This window comes from Coregonus clupeaformis, unplaced genomic scaffold (assembly GCF_020615455.1).
Source record: "Coregonus clupeaformis isolate EN_2021a unplaced genomic scaffold, ASM2061545v1 scaf0617, whole genome shotgun sequence".
Lineage (NCBI taxonomy): Eukaryota > Metazoa > Chordata > Actinopteri > Salmoniformes > Salmonidae > Coregonus > Coregonus clupeaformis.
The window spans coordinates 246,784-274,621 of NW_025534072.1; the positions used below are offsets into that span (position 1 = coordinate 246,784).

Here is a 27,838-nt window from a genome sequence, read left to right on the forward strand (position 1 = left end):
ATGCTAATGACCAATGGAATTATCGTTCTCAAAATCACAGAGGTGGATGTAGCTGATTCTGGTCTGTACTTCTGTGGAATGTTGGATAACTATTTCATCTTCACCAACGCGACTGTCCTGAAGGTCCAAGGTAATCTTTTCAATAAATTGTCTGCTATGACACCAAATGCACAAACATTTGTCCTAGGTATCAGATATATTTTTGACTAAACGTTGGAGATACAATACTTTCATATTACAGTTTGAATAACAGTAAATCGTCCAAAAGGTCACAAAGATTATGACAAGGACCCTACAGAGCAGTATGAAGAAGGTATGTTCATTCTGTAATTTTAAGTGAGAATCTTTCAGAAATCAATTAATGTGATGTACCACAGAGTAGAAATAAAGTACAACAGCATCTTATACCAAACTAGCCTGAGAATTCGTATTATTTCAGTTGCTGATCCACAGATGAGAATCCTGGTCCTTCTCTCCATCATAAGAACTGGAGTTCTCCTCTGCTGTCTGACCATCTTCATCATCATCTACCTCATCAGGAAATAGATCAAGCTAAGGCCATTATCAATAGAGCACATGTAGTATGTTACTTGCTTTCGCCAACCCCTGTATATGCACCTGTTGTATGTAAGCATTAATACATAGCACTATGAGCATTGATACTGAGGTGATAGAGGAAGAGAGTTGAAAAGAGTTGACAAATGTATTAATACATTTTTTTAACTTTTTTTGTGAAATATTTTTAGCTCATTGTTTATATTATTTACATACATAGTTTGAACATCTAATTGAGCAGCAGAGGTCTTGTCTGGTGTTTATCATCCAGATAAACAGATGAAGAGAGGTGTGAAAAGAGCGTGTGTGATTTTGATTCACTGAGGGTTGTACAGTTCTTTCAGAAAGTATTCACACCCCTTGACTTTCTCCACAATTTGCTGTGTTACAAAGTTGGATAAAAATGGATTTAATTGTATTTTTTTATCAACGTTCTACAGAAAATACTCTGTAATGTCAAAGTGGAAGAAAAATTCTAACATTTGTTAAAGGTTAATGAAAAATAAAACACTAATGCATCTTGATTCGATAAGTATTCAACCCCCTTAGTCAATACATGTTAGAATCACCTTTGGCAGCAATTACAGCTGTGAGTATTTCTGGGTAAGCTTTCCACACCTGGATTGTGCAACATTTGCCCATTATTCTTTTCAAAATTCTTCAAGCTCTGTCAAATTGGTTGTTGATCATTTCTAGACAACCATCTTCAGGTCTTGCCATAGTTTGGTGGAAAGCAGGTTTTCTTCTGGGATGTTGCCTGTGCTTATCTCCATTCTGTTTATTTTTTATTCTGAAACCCCCCCCATTCCTCAACGATTACAAGCATAACATGATGCAGCCACCACTATGCTTGAAAATATGGAGAGTGGTACTCAGCAATGTGTTGTATTGGATTTGCCCCAAACATAAAACTTTGTATTCAGGACAAAGAGTTCATTGCAATATCAGGAACGTGTTCGTAACATTTTGTACACTCAGTGGATATTGAATGGTCGTTTTATAATTGACTGTTGTTGTCGTTGCTGTGCTCTGTCCCCCTATTATAAGTAGTCAAAAATCCCGTTGTGGCAGCCATCATGGTTAAGGGTCTGAGGTAGATTAGGAAGGACAAGTGACCAATGCATTACTTCCTGTAGTGTGAGTGACAGGAAGGAGCAGCTCTGTGTTGAGGGAGACCTGGGGAGAATTTCAATTGCAAACTCCTCACATCCTCTCTCCCCTCTCCTCTCTCCTCTCTCCTCGCCTCCTTCTCAAATCCCATTGGAGAAAAAATTCAGAGGAGAGGGACCTCTGGCTTTCTCATCCAATGATTTTAGAGAAGGAAGCGAGAAGAGAGGAGAGAGGATGTAAGGAGTTTGCAATTGATATTCTCCCCTGCTGAGGTGAACATCACTGGACCTCTCATGACATAACATTTGTCTGAGAAACAGTGAAATATTTTTTAAAGAACAACTATTTAGAATCGATTCTCAGTATTTTACCATGTTTTTAAATTAAAGATGACATAGCCCTGGGGTAATATATCTAATTCTGTGTAAATAAATGTAAATTAAATAAGAAGTAGGACACAAACTGCAACAGACCTGCCACAAACTGGGGAACTTTTAACCAACCTCATAATACTTGTGGTAGTGTAGTGTATGTTTAATAACCAATAAAGAAAGAAATTGAGTACAAAATAATTTTGGGGTACTTTGTGTGTATAATGGTGACACTGAAAGGCTTGGTTATATTCCACTGTGGTAAACTCATCTCATTCTCTTTCTCTCTACTGAAGACGAGCAACCTGAACCTCACAAAGACTGACCTGGAGCTCTCACCACACTGATCTGTTGTTCTCTACACCCCGCCCACACCCCTTCTCTCTCTCTTTCTGTCTCTCTCGCACTCTCTCTCTCTGTTCTCTTCACACCACTCTCTCTGTCTCTCTCTCTCTCTCTCTCTCTCTCTCTCTCTCTCTCTCTCTCTATCTGCGCATCTAAACCACACACTCTCTTCTCACCAATCAGTCCCCACATCTCTTTCCATCCTACCTCCAGACTAAAAATACCTGACCAAACCCAGACTTATAGTTAGTGAGTGCATACATTTTCATACTGGCCCCCCATGGGAAACGAACCCACAACCCTGGCGTTGCAAGCGCCATGCTCTACCAACTGAGTTACAGGGGACTACTAATATGGAGAGGTTGGGTGTCAGTTTAGCTCACCTACAGCATCAACCAAATGACAAGTGTGCTTCCAAATATTATGCACTACATTTGACCCATCGTCAAAAGTAGTGCACTGTACACTCTTAGAAAAAAAGGTGCTATCTAGAACATTAAAGGGTTATTCAGCAGTCCCCATATTATAACCCTTTTAAGAACCGTTTTTGGTTTTATTGTGTAAAAGGTGCAGATTCAAGGAAGAGCATCTTACTCAGCAGTATGTGTCTGTAAAGTAAATAAAAGTAAACATTTTTTTAAAAAGTAAAAAAATATCATAACTGTGTATTGCAAATGATTATTTATTGAGATTGCTGAATTGTTTCATATTGCACTTTTTTTTATTAACGGCTGTGACCTTGTATGTGGCTTCTTTTTGCATGAATAAATATCCATTTAAAACAACTGATACTGACTACAATAGTTTTAACTGACACAACACATGGGTGTTACCATACTAAACCCAACCACCCATGCGTGCCCATAGTGCACACATTGGTCTCCTGTAAGCACAAAACGAGGCCACTACTATGCTTTGGAAAGCCTTCTACATACCCTCTCTCTATGTGGTTTTCAGCAGGATGTCTGTGTGGTGTCACTGTTTTCTCTCATTGTTGTTCACGACAATGACAATTAGCAACACAGTCCACTGACATGTAAGCCGATGCCATGCAGACCCACACAGTGTCTTAACACCAAAACTTAATAGATGGCCAGGTTTAATTAATTATTGGACAACATTAGTTTATAGTGTCTAAATAGGATTTTTCTATTTATCCCAGGCTGCAGCCAGAAGGTCTTCCCAGTTAACTGTTACACCCATACTAAACTGTCAGGTGTTACACTTCAGTTAGAGCATGATTCTGTGAATGACAGGTAATGAGACTGACATACAAGGGACTTGTTTCATCCTGTAGTGTACGTTATTCCCCCATATACACTCATGATGCTCCACCCCTGTTTACCCTGGTACATATCAAGACATGTTGTAAACCAAACAGACCTCCTATAGGTCATCAGGAGTACTCTAACTGTTACATGTGGTGGGGCCAAGTCTAAGGAAGATAACTGAGTTTCAGACCAAGAGCCTATAGAGGTCCATGTACTGTAAAATGTAAAATTTGAAAATGTATCGTATGCTTACCAGATAACAATTTCTTCATTTCATATATTGTTTACTGAAGGAAATGCATCTGTTTTCACACTGCAACCTCAGTATTGTACAGTTTTTATCCAACCGGTGCTAGAAATATAAACAATGGTTCTACAAAATTAATTTATCATCTAGACACCTAAAAGCCTTTATGCTTCACCCACCCTGCACAACATATCCTACACAGTAAGCATTGGTCCACTAAAGGAATAGTTCACCCAAATTACACAATGTTGGTTTCTTTACCCTATAAGCAGTCTATGGACAAGGCATGACAGCAATCCATGCTTTGGTTTAGTTTTCCTGGCACTGTTTCCAAATTTGTGGCTCAAATCCAATTGAAGTTATTGGACCGATATTTGCATTTTTCGCACATCATGTCCAAATCATTTGAAAGTATCTCAAATTGATTGTGAAGCTCAACATAGTCACATAGATGATTGAACATGATGCACGAAAAATGCTAAAATCAGTACCTTCTGCAACTGTTGGCACTTTTTGGGATACTATGTCTTGAACATGAGGTAACTATTCACATAATCAGATATCACTGTATAGGAAACAGATTTACTGACGTGTAGACTTTCTTGTCAGGTTGGAAACAGGACCAAGCTGGACATCAAAGGTAAGTGATACATCTTACTTTTGTTCATATATATTGAATAATCTACTGTGTCAAACTGTATACAGTAGTAGTTCTTATATCACATAAGAAAATGTGCAATCCTCCATATAGTTACTGTACTATTGCACTATATACAAGTGTAAATGTAGTTACTATAAAGTACTTCTATCACCATATTTATTGTCTCTCTCTCTCTCATCTTGATCATTGTCCGTGCTTGCATAATTTACAAGATAACATGTATGCAGTGCAGAGGTAAGTGACTTATTCTTAGAAGTTGCTCTTCTTTGATATCACCATCTACAGATGTATCAGTAGTGAGGGGTTGTATCTTTATTTTTACTGTCTTTCTTTTCAGGACCCGGCTCTCAAACAAGAGGTCCAGCCAGTCTCGTCTTTGGATACAGGGCTAAGTAGAATTTTTTATTTTATTTTTTATTTTTAATCATTTAGCAGACGCTCTTATCCAGAGCGACTTACATGAGCAATTAGGGTTAAGTGCCTTGCTTAAGGGCACATCGACAGATTTTTCACCTAGTCAGCTCAGGGATTAGAACCAGCGACCTTTCGGTTAATGGCACAACGCTCTTACCCACTAAGCTACCTGCCGCCTTATATTTTATATTACTATAAAAAGATGTGTGAAAATGTGTTATATTTAATAATAATGTGTAGTAATATTCTCCCTCCATTTTATAATTGTTCTTCACAGGCCCAAGATGCAGACAGTCTCCATTATGTATCTCTGAATCTGAGCAACAAGAAGAACAGGTCTAGAAGACATGGAGGAAGAGACGGTGTACTCTCCCGAGTGGCACAGTGGTCTAAGGCCACTAGAGATTCTGGTTCGAGTCCAGGCTCTGTCGCAGCCGGCCGCGACCGGGAGACCCATGGGCGGCGCACAATTTGTCCAGCGTCGTCCAAGGTGGGGGAGGGTTTGGCCGGCAGGGATGTGGGTTCGTTTCCCACGTGGGGCCAGTATGAAAAAAACAAAACACAAAACAAACAAAAAAACATGTATGCATTCACTAACTGTAAGTGTAAGTGTCTTAACACCAAAACTTAATAGATGGCCAGTTTAATTAATTATTGGACAACATTAGCTTATAGTGTCTAAATAGGATTTTTCTATTTATCCCAGGCTGCAGCCAGAAGGTCTTCCCAGTTAACTTTTTACACCCATACTAAACTGTCAGGTGTTACACTTCAGTTAGAGCATGATTCTGTGAATGACAGGTAATGAGACTGACATACAAGGGACTTGTTTCATCCTGTAGTGTACGTTATTCCCCCATATACACTCATGATGCTCCACCCCTGTTACCCTGGTACAAATCAAGACATGTTGTAAACCAAACAGACCTCCTGTAGGTCATCAGGAGTACTCTAACTGTTACATGTGGTGGGGCCAAGTCTAAGGAAGATAACTGAGTTTCAGACCAAGAGCCTATACAGGTCCATGTACTGTAAAATGTAAAATTTGAAAATGTATCGTATGCTTACCAGATAACAATTTCTTCATTTCATATATTGTTTACTGAAGGAAATGCATCTGTTTTCACACTGCAACCTCAGTATTGTACAGTTTTTATCCAACCGGTGCTAGAAATATAAACAATGGTTCTACAAAATTAATTTATCATCTAGACACCTAAAAGCCTTTATGCTTCACCCACCCTGCACAACATATCCTACACAGTAAGCATTGGTCCACTAAAGGAATAGTTCACCCAAATTACACAATGTTGGTTTCTTTACCCTATAAGCAGTCTATGGACAAGGCATGACAGCAATCCATGCTTTGGTTTAGTTTTCCTGGCACTGTTTCCACATTTGTGGCTCAAATCCCATTGAAGTTATTGGACCGATATTAGCATTTTTCGCACATCATGTCCAAATCATTTGAAAGTATCTCAAATTGATTGTGAAGCTCAACATAGTCACTTATAGATGATTGAACATGATGCACGAAAAATGCTAAAATCAGTACCTTCTGCAACTGTTGGCACTTTTTGGGATACTATGTCTTGAACATGAGGTAACTATGCACATAATCAGATATCACTGTATAGGAAACCAATTTACTGACATGTAGACTTTCTTGTCAGGTTAGAAATGTGACCAAGCTGGACATCAAAGGTAAGTGATACATCTTACTTTTGTTCATATCTATTGAATAATCTACTGTATCAAACTGTATACAGTAGTAGTTCTTATATCACATAAGAAAATGTGCAATCCTCCATATAGTTACTGTACTATTGCACTATATACAAGTGTAAATGTAGTTACTATAAAGTACTTCTATCACCATATTTATTGTCTCTCTCATCTTGATCATTGTCCGTGCTTGCATAATTTACAAGATGAACAAGAGAACATGTATGCAGTGCAGAGGTAAGTGACTTATTCTTAGAAGTTGCTCTTCTTTGATATCACCATCTACAGATGTATCAGTAGTGAGGGGTTGTATCTTTACTGTCTTTCTTTTCAGGACCCGGCTCTCAAACAAGAGGTCCAGCCAGTCTCGTCTTTGGATACAGGGGTAAGTAGAATTTTTTATTTTATTTTTAGTCATTTAGCAGACGCTCTTATCCAGAGCGACTTACATGAGCAATTAGGGTTAAGTGCCTTGTTTAAGGGCACATCGACAGATTTTTCACCTAGTCGGCTCAGGGATTAGAACCAGCGACCTTTCGGTTACTGGCACAACGCTCTTATCCACTAAGCTACCTGCCGCCTTATATTTTATATTACTATAAAAAGATGTGTGAAAATGTGTTATATTTAATAATAATGTGTAGTAATATTCTCCCTCCATTTTATAATTGTTCTTCACAGGCCCAAGATGCAGACAGTCTCCATTATGTATCTCTGAATCTGAGCAACAAGAAGAACAGGTCTAGAAGACATGGAGGAAGAGACGGTGTACTCTCCCGAGTGGCACAGTGGTCTAAGGCCACTAGAGATCCTGGTTCGAGTCCAGGCTCTGTCGCAGCCGGCCGCGACCGGGAGACCCATGGGCGGCGCACAATTGGTCCAGCGTCGTCCAAGGTAGGGGAGGGTTTGGCCGGCAGGGATGTGGGTTCGTTTCCCACGTGGGGCCAGTATGAAAAAATCAAAAACACAAAACAAACAAAAAAACATGTATGCATTCACTAACTATAAGTCGCTCTGGATAAGAGCGTCTGCTAAATGACTAAAATGTAAAAAATACACTGGGGTCAGACAGTAAAACAATATAACAGACATCCATTAAAATTAATTAGCTCTTTATTGACTCTAGCTTTATTAGCTGTAATACTGTAACTGTAGCTACTAATTAATAAAGTAAATTGCTTCTGATTTGACATGGATTGGCTTGTGATAAGATGAATAAAGCGTTTAACAATAATCAAGACAATGGAAGTTGAATGTATTTATTTACGCCACACTCAGGCATCTTTAAAGAGGAACTGACATAGATTTAGCACCAACAAAACGTATTAAAATACACTATATATACAAATGTATACTGACAGGTGTATAAAATCACACAGCCATGCAATCTCCATAGACAAACATTGGCAGTAGAATGGCCTTACTGAAGAGCTCAATGACTTTCAACATGGCACCGTCATAGGATGCCACCTTTACAACAAGTCAGGACGTACAATCTCTGCCCTGCTAGAGCTGCCCCAGTCAACTGTATTGGGTACTAACTTCTAAACTTGAAATATGAAATATCCTTATTCCTGTTACCCTATTAGAACTGAGGGTATGGAAATCTACTGAGTGAGAAAGGGGAGTACAGCAAGAACATGGTTAAATCTCAGGTATCCTATGGAGAGGAGAAGGGTCACAGTCTGGTTCCAGTCAACAGATAAGGTAGGACAGCCGTGAGTTGGGGATGAGTGAGGAATTTGGGCCGAGGTCAGGTCAGATGAAATGAGAAAGAACAGGCATCACTAAAGTCCTGTCTAGCAACAGAGATGTATTGGCTGTCCATATGTGCAAGGAGGAGACTCAGCATAGGAGGAAGGTATACATACATGTGCTTGTGTAAACATGTCTTTGTCTTATGCAGCTGTTTGATCCAGTGGGTGAATAAACTTGGTTTGAGCTTTACTAGTCCTCCGTGAGTTTTACTCTGTTTGTTTAGAACCTAACAAATGTAAGGGCTGTTATTGTGAAGTGGAAACGTCGAGGAGCAACAACGGCTCGGCCGCAAAGTGATAGGCCACACAAGCTCACAGAACGGGACCACCGAATGCTGAAGCGCATAGTACGAAAAAATCGTCACTGCAGAGTTACAAACTGCCTCTGGAAGCAACGTCAGCACAATAACTGTTTGTTGGGAGATTCATGAAATGGCTTTGCATGGCCGAGCAGCCGCACACAAGTCTAAGATTAACATGCACAATTCCAAATGTTGGCTGAAGTGGTGTAAAGTTCGCCACCATTGGACTCTGGAGCAGTGGAAACGTGCTCTCTGGAGTGATGAATCACGCTTCACCATCTGGCAGTCCGACGGACGAATCTGGGTTTGGCGAATGCCAGGAGAAAGCTACCTTCCCCAATGCATAGTGCCCACTGTAAAGTTTGGTGGAGGAGGAATAATGGTCTGGGGCTGTTTTTCATGGTTCGGGCTAAGCCCCTTAGGGAAATCTTAATGCTACAGCATACAATGACATTCTTGATGATTCTGTGATTCCAACTTTTTGGCAGCAGTTTGGGGAAGGCCCTTTCCTGTTTCAGCATGACAATGCCCCTGTGCAAAAAGCGAGGTTCATTAAGAAAATGTTTGTCGAGATCGGTGTGGAAGAACTTGACTGGCCTGCACAGAGCTCTGACCTTAACCCCATCAAACACCTTTAGGATTAATTGGAATGCCGACTGTGAGCCAGGCCTAATCGTCCAAAATCAGTGCCCGACCACACTAATGTTCTTTTGGCTGAAGCCTTCCCAGATGAGTGGAGGCTGTTATAGCAGCAAAGGGGGGGACCAACTCCATATTAATGCCGGTGAATTTGGAATGAGTGTATGTACTTATACACCCTCTGGAAGAATATTACACATATTTTTTATTTTTTTATTTTGTGATAAGCAACAAGGGTGGACTGGCCATTGAGCATTTTAGGCAAATGCCAGATGGTCTGGTTCATTTTAAGCCCAGTGGGCCTTTCTAACTTGGGTTTTTCACAAAATAATATCAATATCTGGCTAGTAATGGGGGCCTCAGGTGAAAAAATGGGCCAGTGTGGGGGCCTCAAGGAAAGAAATGTGTTAGAAACGCCAAGGGGAATTTATAGTCCCAGTACGCCCCTGACAAGCGAGCACATAGATATGCACATTTTCATGTTTTCATACATTCATTGACATTTCTATAGTAATGAATGGGAAAGCAGCCGTGCGTACGGCAATTGTCAGCCTTGTCCAGGACTGGACTCTACAGAGACCGGTGCGCCATAACCAATCAGCTAGAGTAGGCCTTTTATACAAATAGGCCATGCCATTCACTTTGATGTGGCACTGTACTGGACTATGTTTACAGGCAGCAGAACAGCACAACTTTGTTTAGATCATTGTTCAGAAAGCAGCAGCAAAAGTGACAAAGGAAACCAAAATGGTTTTCTGCGAATATATAAATACTACAGGAGTTTTACTTTTGGTCCGACTGATCAAACAACCAACAGGTTTTCTCTCCCTCAGTTGCCTATGAACAACAACAACAACGATGTTAGCCTGAGCCAGATGAGCTAAGATCTAGCAAATTGAACGGTAGGTAAACCCTCTCAAACTTTTTCAGCATGTAGTTGACAGCCAAAACTGCTCTTTGAATACGATGGGCAATAGTAGCCTGCTCGGCCTCCTGCAGCCTGCTCCTAGTCCCATAATAACCCATGTTTTAACGAGTGGATGGGATTTACAGCTTCCTGCCTGCTCATTTGATCGATGCCAAATACATTTTGATTGTCAACTAAGAAATATGCTAACAGTCGTTCAGGTTTCAGTAAATAGGTAGCTAGTTTAGTTAGTCACATTTCTTGGTAGATAATCCCAATAGCTGTAGCCGCCAAAGCAAAAAAAAATAAGTAATGTTTTTTGGGAAAAGGTCTGCCACTTCCTCACTTGTCCAGGTGATAATATAACATCCTTCCAGCAGCTAGCTAGCTACAGTACAAGGCTCTGTGTCATTTTAGGTTTTAGCTAGCTACATTGTTTCGCTAGCTATCAAGCTATATAGCTACCTATATAAGTAGGCATACATAATTGTTTAAGCTATAGGCTTAGCCACATAATGTTACTACATAGCTAGATTGATTGTGTTGAGGTTCCCAATCATTGCACTTTTCTTCAGTTTTTTTCCAAATTATTGGGTCCCTTACAAAAAAAGATTGCAATTTTGAAACTGCTGTAAAAGTGCAGTAACTGCAGTCGACTGTGGTATTTTGGAAGGATTAACTGCCGAATAACTGCAGTGTGCTGCAAAATTACTGCAGTAAAAAAAAGTGTTATTTTGGACTCAGTATTTGCAGCACACTGCAGTTATACTGCACGCTAACTGCAGCCTTTTTCATAAGGGGTGAGTGAAACTGATACAGTTCATCCCCTGAATGGCTGGAGGCAGTAAACAATGTAACATTACCAGCTGTGATTTACAACCTGATGGCAATATTTCTTAGATTACTGTGGTATCGAAATAACGATGCCGATATGCTGTGATGACAAGAAATCCGCTGACACTGTCCTTGATTATAAAGGTTTATTACATCAAAGATTTCAGCGTCAATTTACAGACTCCTGCAGACATCTGGAGAACAACTGACCCAATCTCTAATATGTTATATTCTCCCCCTGCTTTGTTCCAACCATGGTATTTATAATATGTAACATAATATGGGTGGTTTTTCATTAGACCAATCCCTGGCCTTCACATAACAGACTCTCCTCTGTTTTAGGGGGCCCCTATAGTAATGCTTTCCAGATGCTTCCGCAAGCAGAGCCAACTTCCTCTAACACACCATTTGCAAACGTCAGCAAAATCATAAACTGTTTAGATACTACATATTTCCCCCCTTCGAGACTAATTAAGTCTCGAAAACAAAAAGAATAGGATTATGACAAATAACAATTTTTCTTATTGAGTAACTTTAGCAATAAACCAACATTTATGGAGAGTAAACACATTTTTCTATGGAGTGTAAATACATTTCTGGCAGGTTTCTTTCCAAATATCCATCAATCAATCAAGACAGTAAAATTCTCTCACGGCCCCTCTGCCCCAGGCGACCACCTAAGTACTCCAGATCAATTTATAAATCTTTATCAATGCATTTTAAACTATGATGCAATTGAATACACATGAAAGCCTCAGAAAACAAAATACAATCAAAAATGTCCACATTCAGGCTGGTAGACCCATCGGACCCCCCTGTGGATTCTCTCTGTCCCTGCCTAGACCCAATATCCCTAAGCTTCAACGAAATAAACAAAAACATCTGAGGTCCCCACATGTACCCAACAACAGAAAATATCATTCTTCAAAAATTAATACAGAAAGAATATGACACAAATTATGTATTACACATGCAAATATGTCTATATATATATCATTGCAGACACTGGAATGTAGTCCACTACACTGCATCTCCTCAGCAGTGTCGACTTTCAATGCAACGTCGATGATGGAATCTGAACATTTCCACACCTTCCATGTTCCACTTCCTCCAGTCCATTCATATTGTCCATGTTTGAGTATTTGAATCCCCTCTACACATTCCCCCATATGCTTCTGGAAGAAAAGAAAACACCAACCAGTATCTTTTGCAAAACAACACATGCAAATTAAAACATCAATATCAACAATAATGTAAAAATGATATATAAAATTAATCACATTCCATTTCCAACCTTTGATTCATAAGAACATACTAAATATCACAATAATATGTAAAGACGTGAAAAATGATCGGATATTCAAAATTTCCTAGAGTTACTTCAACCCTAGTTTTCATAACTTTTTAGTCTGACTTTTTCCCAAATTTTTTCAAAAACCATTTCACTGATTTATCCACAAAACACTTTCCCACTAATTTGAGGATATTTGATCGGGAAGTCCCCACCTGCTTATGACTTCTTTACACAAAAACTTTGCAACCGACTGAGCATCTTTTAGCTTAGTTGGACATATTATGCACCTCTTGGTGTAGAAATGTAACCAGGAATAACAGTCACACACCTGCGAACATTATTTTTCAGACAGATTGTGCACCTGCCTATGACATAGTCAACCTGTTCAAGCAAATATGGTGCCCAAAAACCATACTCCTTTGTGATCTTTCTCCTAACCTCCCCCCTTGCAACATGAGCTAACCCATGTGCTTCCTGAATCATCAGACCTAAGAGGTCTAGAGGCGCTACTATCAACCCCTCATGGTTTCTCCAAAGACCAGTAGCATCTTTGACGGCACCTCGGTCTAGCCATAACTGTTTGTCGATCGTAGAAGCAGCTTCTTGCATCAAAATCACATCCTTAAGCGTAATTTTTTCTTCCAAGTCCACTCCATGAGTGACCAGAAAAACTTTTCCCAATTTGTCCGCTCCTGTGACGGCTTTTGTAGCTTCATCAGCAGCTTTGTTCCCTTGTGTGACTTTTGACACATCTGTTTTATGAGCTGCACACTTAGCTATCGCTATCTCTTTAGGCTTCATCATAGCATGCAACAGTTTCATTATTTGCGCATGATGTTGTATCAGAGAACCATCCATTTTCTTAAACCCTCAACCTTTCCACACTGCTCCAAACAAATGACATACACTATGTGCATATGCTGAATCAGTGTATATCGTCACTCGCTTTCCTTCTGCTAACAAACATGCTTCTGTTAGCCCCACAAGTTCAGCAAGTTGTGCAGACGCAGGCTGTGGTATTACTTCAGCCTTTTCAACAACAAATCCAGTTCCTTGGGCTTTAACTACGGCATAGCCAGCACACAATTTATCTCCCACACGATAACAAGACCCATCAGTCCAATACTCCAGGTCTGCCTCACGTAATGGAAAGGCTTGCAAATCTGATCTAAGCCTTGAGTAGTTCTCTGCTTCTTGGACACAATCATGTGGCTCACCATCCTCTGAAGTTGGCAAATTCTCGGCTGGATTCACCGTATCACACCTCACTAGGGTGACATCTTCCTGCTCTAAGAGCCTATGATAGTCTCTAAGCCTAGGCATAGTCAATGTATATTTCCCATAGTTCAGAAGATTTCTGAGACTATGATGGGTAAGAATTGTTACAGGGTAACCCATCGTAACAGATTATGCTTTGTCATACATTGAATATACTCCCACCATTGCTCTGTAGCACAGTGGTAGCCCTAGTTCTACTTCTGAATAGGCAGTAGAGTAGTAGGAAATAGGATGAGGATTCGTCCCAGTGCCTGTCGGCTGATAAAGAACTGCACATGCATATCTACCTCCAGTAGAAGTAGACACATATAGCAAAACATTATTAGAGTAGTCTGGTAGTGTGAGTGCAGGTGCCTCCTGCAACCTCTGTTTGATTGTTTCAAATGCCACATGGCCTTCCTGTGTCCAGGAAAGGTTGCTATGGAGGTGACCATTTCCAGTATCCTTAACCATGGCTCTCAAAGGTCCCGTCAAACTAGTATAGCTCTCAACCCAAGCTGAAGAATAACCAGCAATACCAAGAAATGTCATAATCTCTCTGACAGTTCTAGGCTTCGGAGCCTTACGAATAGCTTCCAATTGACTGTCCGAAATGCTTCTATGTCCATGCATTATTTTCTGACCCAAATAAACAACCTTCTCCTGGCAATATTGCAACTTTTTCTGTGAAACCTTATGCCCCTTTTCTGCCAATACCTGTAGCAATTTAATTGAGTCTCTATGACATGTTTCCTTATTCTGTGAGCAGATAATTATATCATCTACGTACTGAATGACAGTGCTTTGCAATATCTGATCTATCCCTACCAAATCATCCTTCAGTACTTTATTGAAAATGTGGGGGCTATGCTTGTACCCCTGTGGCAAACGACTGTACTCATAGAACTGTCCCTTATATGTGAACCCAAATAAACCCTGACTTTCTACACTAAGTGGAACACTAAAAAATGCACCACATAAGTCTAACACCGTAAAATGTGTCACATCAGGAGGAATTTGGGCTAACAAGGTATGCGGGTCTGGCACTTCTGCTGGAAAGTCAGTCACTACCTCATTCACTGCTCTCAAATCATGAACCACACGATAAGTTTCATCTGGCTTTTTCACATGCAACAAAGGTGTGTTACTCTGAGGATTTTTTGTTGTCCTTAAAACACCTGCTTTCGAAAGTCCTTCAATTTGTGGTTCGATCCCTTGGATTGCTTCATCTTTCAATGGATACTGATTCTTCCAAGGAGGTCTTCCAAGTTCAACTTTCACCGGTTGGGCTGATTTCACAAGTCCAATATCGGTACTGTGTTGAGACCACAAACATTCTGGAACTTGTTGCAACATCTCCTCTTTCATAGGGTCTGAATCCATCTTCGCACTGCAAATAGATTCATGTGTGATCCGTACAGCTTGTGGCTCTCCTTGTCCTTGAGCCGAAATCATAATTTTGAGAAATCGCTGATCTTCACTCCTCCAAATCCCCAAATTCTCTTTCACCGGTACAAAAACAGCTTTCTCTGCTTCTGTCATCATTTCTCCTATTTGCTTCTGCTCATAACCTTCAGAAACCAACAAGGTCCCATGTGGCACACTCTTCTCAATCTCAAATTCTTTATCCAGATAATCGTCTGTGTTTATCTTCATAGCTGCTCCTTGTGATCTGTATAGACACCTTTTGTCATGCTTCCAAGTCCAACCACCTCTGCCAGTTTGCTCCTTTCTGGTGAGGGCAGTCCCATCTGCAGTTTAGCTCTCAAAATTGACTGCTCAATTTGACTCACATCTGGATCATTTCTGGTCATATTTCTCCACACTTGATGAACTCTTGACACATAGGCTCTCTGATTTTCTTGTTGTCCTAGTGGGTCAATCAGAATGTTGTCAGGATGCACATTTGTTGGAAACGTATCTTTCAGTGCTCTCCACAGCCGAATTCTACTTGCAGCCAACAATTCAGGATCATTCACCGCAGTCCCCACATATCAATGTGTCGAAGTCCAGCTCTCTGAAAAATTTCTCCCATACCTGGAATCCCAAGGAGATTAGCCAAAGTCTCTTAATGTCTCCTATGGCAGACTGTGTTCCCACCGTAATTTCTTCCAATTTTGAAATCCAAGGATATGCTCCATCTTGAAGAGTAGGCAGCTTCTCAAGTATATCTGACATATCGGTATTCTGCAAAGGCTTATACTCCAGGTTCTGTCCTCAAATTATCACTGGCATCATCTTCTTACTTGTGCTCCCTTGTCTTGGCCTCAATGTATACCTCTTCCCCAATTCTTGGGATCCTTTTTTCAGCAGTTTTTTCTTCTGTATCTTCAGCTTCTTGAGTTGTTCTTCCAGTTCTCTTACTTCTTCTAAATTATTGGCCTTATCCAGGCATGATACGCATCGGTCTATATCTTTTTCTATTTCTTCTGTGCTAGTCATTGTAGGATAAAATCCTCTTGAATATGAAGCACCTTTAATCTCAAAATCTTTATCGCTGTCTTCATCTTCACTTTCATCAGAACTTGAATCTCTTGTATTCTTCTTCTTCCAACTTCCATCACCCCTTCTTTCCGCTCTGGTCAACCTCCATCTGATCACAGGGTCATATCCACCCATGATCTCTTTTGAATCACTCTGATCATCATCATCATCATCTTCAAGTTCCATCCTCCTGAACCTCACTCCACCCTTAGTTTCCAGACATCTCGTTTTCTTCTTACTTTTGGAGTTTGGATTCATCTTTATGGTCGTTTCTGCTTGTCCTAGTAATTACTTTTGTAGTTTTTATGTCCTTTTTCCCCATTGTAATAACTATTTTATATTCCTTTATTGTGAATTATTTTATTATTATTATTATTTTAAACCAAATAATTTGTAAACCAAAAATACTTTAGACTATGTAGCTTATGTTTCCCTCCTTATATATATATATATATATATATATATATATATATATATATATATAATTTTTATATATATATATATATTTTTTTTAAATTAATTAATCAATTAATTTTTTAATAAAAAAATTTAGTGCCAATCTTACCACATCCAATCAGGAAAAGTAAAGGAAAGTAGTCAACTTCAGAGCAATCCAAAAAAGAAAGACCTGTAATCCAGCAACACTACAGCACTCACAAACAAATTGCTTAATAATCACCCAATTACCTTAATTTTACAGAATAATGTCAGTGCTGGATTTCCAACACAACTCTAATCAAACCAACTCATGCACAAAAAACTCCAATGTGCAATTCTTAATGACATCAATTGATCAGTCTGTTGCCAAGTCCCTGTCAAATTGTCACAACATGAAATATGCTAGGCACACACAATATCCTGTATGGGAAAGTAAGTTTTGTGAACAGAGCAGTACTGGCCTTGATTGGACTGGATCCGGAGCAGCACACACTCTCGCGTGACGCACTGGTCAGCACCTCCTCTCTCTCTCTGTCTCCTCCTTCTCGTCTCTCACATGACAGAAGAATAAAAGGAACAGACAAGAATTTAGTCTTTTATGCACTCACTGGGTTATTTCAACCATACAATACCCTTTTAGACATACCTATGTTCACATTCGCGCTAAGAAATAAGCAAACAGCTTAACTCAGGAATATTATAAATAGCGCAATAACATTTTATTTTATTTATTTATTTTATTATTTTTATTTTTAATCCGTCAACATATCTCTCATTTATAAATTCAATAGATCTCAATCAAATAGTTTCATAGTTAAGCAACACCCGATTTAACAAGCAGGATACTTTATTTGTGTGTAAGTCTCCACCTTTCTTCTCTGTCTGCATGTCACAGCAGCTCAGTGCAGGCAGGGGAGTCGCACATTTGCTCTACATAACTCTAAACTCATAAAATCCCACGCATGTGCAGTTCATTCACCAGTGCGATTTCAGAGTGAAAGGAGCTCTCTCCAAGCTAAACAACAGAAAGCAGACAGACCAGCTGTCCCTCCGTTATTCCCAACACAGACAAACAGTAACACTTAACAAAACTCACAAACCAACACAGAACATAGAACACAAATCCTACTTTGAAGTTTCTTAACTTCACTTATCCTAATCTGCAGATTTATAGTTATTTTCTTATCCATTACAAAACATCTCTATACAATCATAAAATCCTCCCTGTAGGCTCATAGTCTTTTAACAGTTATTAAACGTTCTCTTTTTATAGAGACTCAAACAAGGTTTTAACCTTAACATCCTCCCAGGGGCTCATCGTTTTTTAACAATTATTAAACGTTCTCTTTTATTAGAGACTCATAAGATTTTAACATTGACTAACATATTTCCTTACAAAAAACTAAAACCCCTGTTCTCAACCAAAACAATATATGTATATATCTCTAACATAAATCTTATCATAACATGAGTCAACACACAGCTGTAACACAACAGAGACGTCTTTACTAATTTGTTCCCGCACACACACACATGAAAATAATTCAATCAACAAGAATGCATTCATTCATTCGATACTCTAAAGCATGCTACCGTCGCTCCTTATTTCTCATCGTTCCTTCCTACATTTCTGCTACCTCGAGTTGCAGATATTCAATGAGAGGTTACTTCGAACATATACCTCATCAACTATATGTCGAGAGGTAACTTACAATCAAATGTATCTACCACAAACTCCAGTTCCCAGAACTGACCTTAAAAATCAACCTAGTGAGTTTTCAGGATTTTCGGCCCATCCTAATGATCGCCTCGTTTGAGGGCTTCCGTAGATCAGCGACGTCCTAATTAATGTAAATGTTCCTTATTTCCTGGCCTTATTCCTTCATGCTATTCCTTTTCCCTTTAATTTTATTCAAGCCAAATATCCCTGTGCCCAGTGTTATCAATTCCTATAGACACTCCCCCCTGTTTAGAATTTAGAAATTTAGAATGGATTCTTATCCCACAGCAAATAACAGCAAAGTGCACACACAAGTCTTCTCAAGTGTCAATAAGTTTGAAAAGAATGCAACATTCAACCATGAGTTTAAGGATAACACTCGCTTCTCAGTGGAAAATGGCCAAGAAAATAATCACCTAAGGATCTCACACATGCAGCTGTCAGATTCAGGCACCTACTACTGTGGGAGCTCTTATAGCAATATGATGGAGTTTGGAGAAGGAGCCATTCTCAATGTAAAGGGTAAAGAGAAAGTTAGTTTTTAAAACCTGAATTTAGAGATACAGTGAGGGAAAAAGGTATTTGATCCCCTGCTGATTTTGTACGTTTGCCCACTGACAAAGAAATGATCAGTCTATAATTTTAATGGTAGGTTTATTTATTTTATTATTTTATTATTTGAACAGTGAGAGACAGAATAACAACAACAAAATCCAGAAAAACGCATGTAAAAAATGTTATCAATTGATTTGCATTTTAATGAGGGAAATAGGTATTTGACCCCCTCTCAATCAGAAATATGTCTGGCTCCCAGGTGTCTTTTATACAGGTAACGAGCTGAGATTAGGAGCACACTCTTAAAGGGAGTGCTCCTAATCTCAGTTTGTTACCTGTATAAAATCCGCCTGTCCACAGTTGCAATCAATCAATCAGATGCCAAACTCTCCACCATGGTCAGTGGATCAGTGAAAATAGTTACAAAAATGTACCTACACTATAGTAAAATCTCCCTCCATTTCATAATTGTTCTTCACATGCCCAAGATGCAGACAATCTCTATTACGTAGCTCCCAGTGTCGGTCAGTGCCATTTAAGATGAGGCAGGACGATTTCATATTCCATTCACTCAGTTCAATGTAACATCAATAGGTTAATGCTACTACATGTTACTCAAATCTTCCTTATAAACATCATGAGGTTCCTACACCCTAGCCTATGATTGAAAGTTTACAACATAGGTGCACAAAGGTCAAGAGAAAGATTTGAGACACATATTGACACATTCAATACCTCCTTCCACATTTCTTGCCTGCATCAGCTGATACAGGGTGTAATCATTAGTACAACATTTGCAAACAAGAGTTTCTATTGGGCAAATCCAGGTATGTTTATCAACTTTTTGATCTGTTTGCTTCCGTTTAAGAAATGTTTTTCAACAGAATCGGCGTAATGAATATACCCCTGATCACGCATAAACACAGTTCACTTTCATAACAGCCACGTTGTATTCCTTTTCACAGCTATGCGCTCCCCTCCTTTCACTTTTTCCCTTCGCTTGTGGACTTCAGTACACAACACATCAGCTGTATGTGACCAGGCGAAAAAACCTTTCCAAGCCAAACCATATCATAACCGCTACACACAGCCTACATAGTTGTCACCATATTAGCTAAAGTAATGTCATCGTCAACATAGCTAATAGAACTAATGTGTTAGGAAACCTGCTACAATCATGCAGTAACGTTAAAGTGTGCAGTCAGGAAGCAGTTTAGCACTTACACCAGTGGGCCCCGGTGGCAATACATTTGTAAAACCAAAAGCTTACCATGACTTGGAATAGTTCCAGTGTTGAATAGTCATAGCCAGCTAGCTAACATAGCATCCTTCTGTTTGAGCAGGGTGTTTCAGTAGGCTATTGCTAGCTAAGTAAGTGAAAGTGAAAAAAATTGACGAAATCTCTCTCTATCTCTCTCTTGTTTCTCCTTCATTTTGGAAGAAATGTATTTGTTCAAAACTATAAAACTATTGTTTTTCTCTCTCTTTGAGTCAACTACTCACCACATTTTATGCAATGCAGCGCTAGCTAGCTGTAGCATATGCTTTCAGTTCTAGATTCATTCTCTGATCCTTTCATTGGTGGACAACATGTAAGTTCATCCTGCAAGAGCTCTGATTGGTTGTAGGACGTCCTCTGGAAGTTGACATAATTATTGTATAAGTCTATGGAAGGGGGTGAGAACATGTATTGAAGTCAATGTACCCAGAGGAGGACGGAAGCTAGCTGTCCTCCAGCTACACCATGGTGCTACCCTACAGAGTGCTGTTGAGGCTACTGTAGACCTTCATTGCAAAATAGTGTGTTATAATCAATTATTTTGTGACATGTGATTATATTTATTATAGTATTATCTTAAACTGATAACTTTTAAAAAGTTTTTAAATTTTTATATTTATGAAATTCACTGAGGAGGATGGTCCTCCCCTTCCTCCTCTGAGGAGCCTCCACTGGTAGCTCTGAATCTGAGTAACAAGAAAAACAGGTCTAGAAGACAGAGAAACAACATGGAGGAAGAGAAGGTGTACTCTGGGATCAGACAGTAGAACAATAAAACATACGTCCATTAAAATTCACGAGCTCTTTATTAACTGTATTAGTTTTGTTATTGTAACTGTAGCTAATAATACATTAAATGCATTGCTTCTCTGCCATTTGATATTGACTTGATCGTGATAAGATGAATAATGCATTCAACAATAATCAAGACAAAGGTTGTTGAATGTATTCATTTGGACCATACTCAGGCATTCTTTAAGTCGGAGTGTTGAAAAGTGTTTTCTCTTCTCATGCCACTAACACCCCGTCACACACACATCAACCTATTTACAGGTACTCTGTGGTCTGTGATGAAAACAAGATGAGGATGTCTCTACGCTTTGTTAGGGCCTGCTGGCCTATTGCATGCAATATCCTTTTCTCTCTCTCTCTCTGCTCTTTACTCTCTCTCTCTCTCTCTCTCTCTCTCTCTCTCTCTCTCTCTCTCTCTCTCTCTCTCTCTCTCTCTCTCTCTCTCTCTCTCTCTCTCTCTCTCTCTCTCTCTCTCTCTCTCTCTCTCTCTCTCTCTCTCTCTGTGGTTTTCAGCCGGATGTTAGAACTCTTAGTTCTCTCATACTGTAGGCTATACTACTTACTCTTCAAGTTGACCATTTTAGCAACATTAAACCAACACTTTTAATGAGGCAGCTTATCTATACCAAGTCAACTAAAATGTGTGAAAAAACACAATGAGCTATATATTAGGTAATTTGACGTAGAGATCAGGACAGTATTCTCAATCAGTGTGATGTTAGGCCACTAGAACCATGGACCTACTCAATAACAATATCATGGGAGGGCATTCTATCTATCTATTAATTTGAGTGTAAATCCTGAATGAGCGATCACTAAAAGAAAACCACTGTATTGCATTTGCTGTGTTTGTCATGTTTTCTTCATAGATGTCTTTACTGAGGTGAAGTGACTGATAGAAGCCCTAGTGGATGACAGTGTCATAGAATGCACGTTCAAAACAGGTCACACATTTGAGTCTCTTAGACAACAGTAGCTGCAGTGATAAAGAATAAGTGAAACTGTGCTCCAAAAATTACTGCTCAATTTGTAGAAATCTAAACGATAAGATTCTACCTGTAGGAAAATTCTGTGACTCTGAACTGCACAAGACACACGTAAATGCCACAGTCGTGCCTGAATGAGGCGTCAACCAAAATAATTCGGTCCAGTTCGACCAATCACCTGTAACTCCACTGTTGAAGTGTTGTCTACATGGGTGGACTCTTTCCACTGAAGACCCAAGTTGTGAAGCGTTGACAACTTTAAAGATGATCACACTGTGTCTGATATTTCCACTTCTCGTAGAGATGGGTAAGTCAATCTTTTACATTTCTCTGCTTATGTGAGGTCCACACTTGATTTGGAGACACAAGGTATCCAATTATTGTTGTACAGACACCTTGACAATCCAAAGATGTATTTGAGGTATGTAACAGCTTAATATATTTTTATGTTCTCTTGTTCATGGATTAGCTGGGACTGAGTCCTCACCCATCAGTCAGGAGAATGGTCTCATTTCAGCCAACGTTGGAGACGCAGTGGTTTTGGTCTGCTTCAACAAAGTCGACACAGGAGTAATGTTCTCTTGGTACAAGCAAACATTTAGAAATGTCCCTCAGCTCATCTCAACCATCTATAAGTATAACAGTAATGCAACATTTTACCATGAGTTTAAGGATAACCCTCGCTTCTCAGTGGAAGGTGGCCAAGGAAAAAATCACTTAATGATCGAAGACGTGGAACTCTCTGATTCAGGCACATACTACTGTGGAAGTTCTTATGGAAACAATTTGCAGTTTGGACAAGGAGTCATTCTCATCATAAAAGGTAAAGAGAAAGTTACTATTATGAAAATATTTTTTGTAAATGTGAATTTGCAGATATACAGTGTAAATATGAGGTATTCTCTTAATCAGATGAGATCTTTATTGAATAAATGTTGATTTAAAACACTTGCCACAGGGATATTTTAGAGAGATTAAATGGGTTTATTGGCCTTCTTGTCAGGTTCAGGGTCCAGAAATCTGCCTGTACTCCAGCAGCCTGTGTCTGAGTCAGTCCAGCCCGGAGACTCTATGACTCTGAACTGCACAATACACACTGAGACCTGTGCAGGAGAACACAGTGTCTATTGGTTCAGACATGGCACAGGAGAATCCCATCCAGGAATCATTTATACCCTTGGGGACAAGGGTGATCAGTGTGAGAAGAGCCCTGAGGCTGGGTCTCCTACACAGAGCTGTGTCTACAACCTCCCCAAGAGGAACCTCAGCATCTCTGATGCTGGGACTTACTACTGTGCCTCATGTGGGGAGATACTGTTTGGAAACGGGACCAAGCTGGACATCGAAGGTAAGCTGTGCATAACCAAAATACACTACTCATTTTCTCTCAAATGGTAGGAAATATAAATATGTAAATCTATCACCTTCAATTCATAGTAGATTTCAAATATAACTTTTATATCTAACGTTTATGCCAAAACCACTGAGAAAAAGAACAATAGAAAATAATCAAGCCTTGTTTTTTAAGTTTCAGACCTGTTGGGTGATCAGAGTAATATTATTTTTGTCATCATTCTATCTTGCCTGACAACTGCTGTGATTCTGAGTGTGGTTGTCAACGTTATCCTCTGTGTGAGAATGAAGAGGTCACGATGTGAACACTGTGCAGGTAGAGTAAAAGTCTTCATACTAATAGTAATAGTAAGAAAAGTTATAGATAAAAAAGTAGGGTGGAGGCTAGCTCTCCTTTTACCACTTCCCTCTCTGGACATTGTTTCATTTCACAAGCCTAATTCATTTTGAAGCAGAAAATATGACATACATAGTATGTTTCCAGTGTTTTAAATGATTTTTCATTGTCTTTTAGCAGGGACCCATTCTCAGCAGAGCCAGTATGGGAATCCTCATGCCAACACGTCAGACCAACAGGTCAGCAGAATTGCTGTATCAAGAGTGGAGTATTAAAGCTAAAGATTACAGCATTAAATTTGTCTGAATTGAGTGAGTCTGTGTTTCATCCCCATAGCTCCACGGTGACGATGATGGCCTGAACTATGCTGCCCTGAAGTTCACTGACAAGAGTACCAAGCCCAGGAGACAGAGGAGGGAACAGAGAGAACAGAGAGAGGAAGAAACCATCTACTCTGGTGTGAGTCATCAAGACAGGATGTGACAGTCCTCCAATCAACATAATTTTAAGTTTAGCCCTACTGTCCTCCACTTTGAGCTTGACTGTGTCCGTGTGACTTGGCTATTTTGTACATTCCTCATTTGTTGTAAAATGTAATACTCGGGCCTAGCTGAAGAGATTGTCACTGCATTGGCATACTCTCCTAATATCAATGTAGAATCATTCAGATGCAGAGCGTACTTGTCCAGCAAGTGGAAAGCTGATACTAGGATGGTTTCAGAAGTCTCAAATTCTCACCAATAGTGGTTGAGGTTGACTTACTGGATACATTTGTTTTTGTAGAAATTTATATCATGATTTTGCAAATGTCTGAACTCTTCCTTTTGATGATAAAAGTTATAACATTGAACTCTGTAACCTGCCTTTATGCGTGTGTGATAGTTCAATAAACATGATTTTATTTCCTACATTTAATGACTTGCCCAATTCTTACGACTTATTTGCACGAGGTAATCTTATGTTAGAATTTCTTCCACTTTGACATTAGTGTTTTGTGTAGACCGTTCACAAAAAATGATAATTAAATCAATTTTAATCCCACTTTGTATCACAATAAAATGTGAAGTAATCCAATGTTGGTGTAGACTTTCTATAGGCACTATATTTACCACTAGTCTCAGCAAATGACGCAAATGATGAAAAAATACAAACCATTAACTCTGACTTTACACCGTTTGAAAATAAATAGCACATCTTTTTGATAGCTTAAGCATTTTAGAGAGAAATGCATAATTGATTAATCGATAAAAACATACTATACTATACTTCCTCTTCAAACAACCTAAAAGGTGTATGTAGATACACATTTCCACTGATGCTGTCACTTCACTTTGTCTCTTGACCCTCATAGTTGTTCTGTTACACCAGACCAGACGAGAGAGAAGAAGCTGAAGGATGTTCAGGTTGTTTCTAGACCTGGTTATTATTGCAGTTTAACAACTTAAAATACTATTGGTAAACCAAGGATTCTAATATTTCATACTACTGAATCAATGTTTGATTCGCACATTCAGGGAAACCGAACACTGTACACCACACCCAACCAGGACTTAGTGATAATGTAACTAAAGTAAGTAAATGTTGTATGAGTTATCTTCACTGCATTTCATTTATAGTGGACACGGAGGACATCGGCAATCCAAGTCCTCTTCTGCACGCCTATCTTGGAGACAATGTGACTCGCCAATGCTTCTATCCAGACAGATATTCTTATATCTCATGGTACAAGCTTAATGTAGGACAGAAGCCTCAACTTGTATTAACAATTTACAAATATGATGGTGGTGCAACATTTCACAGTGAGTTTAAGGATAACCCTCGGTTCACAGTGCAAAGTGGAAATTGACTTTATCATCTACATATCTCCAACACTCAGCCATCTGACACAGCCACATATTTCTATGGGGGAATTAATGTTAATGTGATGGAATTCAAAAACGGGATATTTATCATTCTGAAAGGTAGGCTATTGTTTTATTAACAGTAATGTTGTAAAATATGGCTAATTATGTTAATTGTTCAAATGTGTTAATCCCTCATCTAAAGTTGTGAACTAACTTTTTATTTCAGGATCAAGCAAAACTTTTGTACATCAGCTTGTGTCTGAGTATGTCCAGCCAGGAGACTCTGTCCCCAGTGAACGTTGCACCCCTGAAATTACACATTGGTTTCCTTACCCTATAAGCAGTCTATGGACAAGTTATTACATTTACATTTTAGTCATTTAGCAGACGCTCTTATCCAGAGCGACTTACAGGAGCAATTAGGGTTAAGTGCCTTGCTCAAGGGCACATCGACAGATTTTTCACCTAGTCAGCTCGGGGATTAGAACCAGCGACCTTTCGTTTACTGTCACAACGCTCTTAACCACTAAGCTACCTGCCGCCCGGTAGGTAGCAATCCATGCTTTGGTTTAGTTTACTTGGCACTGTTTCCAAATGCTAATTTTTTAGCATATGTGGCACAAATCCCATTCAAGTCATGGGACCGATATTAGCCTTTTTCACACATCAAGTCCAAATCATTTAAAAGTATCTCAAATTAATTCTGAAGCTCAACAAAGTCACCTATAGATGATTGAACATGATGCGCGAAAAATGCTAAAATCAGTACCTTCTGCAACTTGTTGCACATTTTTGAATACTATGTCTTGAACTTGAGGTAACTATTCACATAATCAGATATCACTGTATAGGAAACAGATTTACTGACGTGTAGACTTTCTTGTCAGGTTGGAAACAGGACCAAGCTGGACATCAAAGGTAAGTGATACATCTTACTTTTGTTTATATTTAGATCACATAAGAAAATGTACAATCCTCCATATAGTTACTATACTACTATACTATATACAAGAGTATATGTAGTTACTATACAGCACTTCTATCAGCATATTTATTGACCATTGTCCTTGCTTGCATAATTTGCAAGATTAACAAGAGAATATACAGTATCTGCAGTGCAGAGGTAAGTGACTTATTTTTTTTAGATGCTCTTCTTTGATGTCACCATCTACAGATGTATCAGAAGTGAGGGGTTGTATCTTTATCTTTTCTGTCTTTCTTTTCAGGACCCGTCTCTCAGACAAGAGGTCCAGCCAGACTCGTCTTTGGATACAGGGGTAAGCAGAATTTATTATATTTTGTATTACTGTAAAAATGTGTAAAAAAATGGTTATATTTATTAATAATGTGTAGTAATAGTCTCCCTCCATTTTCTAATTGTTCTTCACAGGCCCAGGATGCTGACAGTCTCCATTATGTAGCTCTGAATCTGATCAACAAGAAGAACTGGTCTACAAGACAGAGAAGCAACATGGAGGAAGAGATGGTGTACTCTGGGATCAGACAGTAAAACAATTCAACAGACGTCCATTCAAATTAATTAGGTATTTATTGACTCCAGCTTTATTAACTTTATTAGCTGTATTACTGTAACTGTAGCTACTAATGAATGGAGTAAATTGCTCTGATTTGACATGGGACTGGCTTGTGATAAGACGAATAAAGCATTTATGTCACGGTTTACTAAGCCAGAACCCAGAAGCAGACCAGGACAAGGTGAGTTGAAACGAAGGTGAGTATTTATTTAACAGATTCAAAAAACGATGTAGAATAATCCAGGGGACAGAGCGGGCAGCGGAGATGAGTAGGTGGAGGTGCAGGGGCAGATCCAAGAATGGCTCGGCAGCCGCCGACAACCAGGCAGGGGTTGGGTGAAGGTTCCGGGAGATTGACTGCAGATAGAAACAAAACGGAGGTAAGTACACGGCAAGCCAACAAGGTGCAAAACAACAAAACTAACGCTAGAAACTCCAAGGCTGATACACTGACAAACATACTGTTCATGGCTAACGATCTGGCAGAGAATGGATGTCAGGTCAGGGCTTAAGAAGGGTGATGATCAGGACCAGGTGTGCAGACCGCTGATGAGATGCAGGTGCGGTTAATCGGGAGATCTCCCGCCTAGCAACGTCGCCCGGCAACCAGGCCGGGAGCGTTCACGAACCCACAGGAAACTGGAGATTCCGAGCAGAAAAATGGCAACACAGGCAGGAACCGACTCAGGATGCAGGGGGTTCATGACAGTACCCCCTCCGCCGAACGCCACCGGGCGGACTACCCGGAGCGCCAGGATGGAGGCGGTAGAAGTCACGAAGGAGGTCAGCATCAAGGATCTGGCGCCGAGGAATCCAACTCCTCTCT

General features: G+C 39.5%; 1 protein-coding gene across 1 annotated transcript; it reads left to right on the forward strand.

The window, feature by feature from the left end:
• Window positions 1-26,987, forward strand: LOC121563357. Its single transcript, XM_045216134.1, has 8 exons — window positions 1-130; window positions 22,176-22,250; window positions 22,413-22,766; window positions 22,947-23,291; window positions 23,811-23,872; window positions 23,970-24,092; window positions 26,704-26,754; window positions 26,868-26,987. Exons 1-8 carry the CDS (start codon window positions 1-3, stop codon window positions 26,985-26,987), a joined length of 1,260 nt encoding a protein of 419 aa, XP_045072069.1.
• Window positions 26,988-27,838: the final 851 nt, after the last annotated feature.

What these genes read in the sequence shown, in the direction of transcription:
- LOC121563357 (XM_045216134.1), top strand. Translation starts at nt 1, where the DNA reads ATGCTAATGACCAATGGAATTATCGTTCTCAAAATCACAGAGGTGGAT. An exon ending in TCCACTTCTCGTAGAGATGG is followed by an intron (nt 22,251 to 22,412) that starts GTAAGTCAATCT and finishes TTCATGGATTAG; the next exon opens with CTGGGACTGAGTCCTCACCC. An exon ending in ACTCGTCTTTGGATACAGGG is followed by an intron (nt 26,755 to 26,867) that starts GTAAGCAGAATT and finishes TGTTCTTCACAG; the next exon opens with GCCCAGGATGCTGACAGTCT.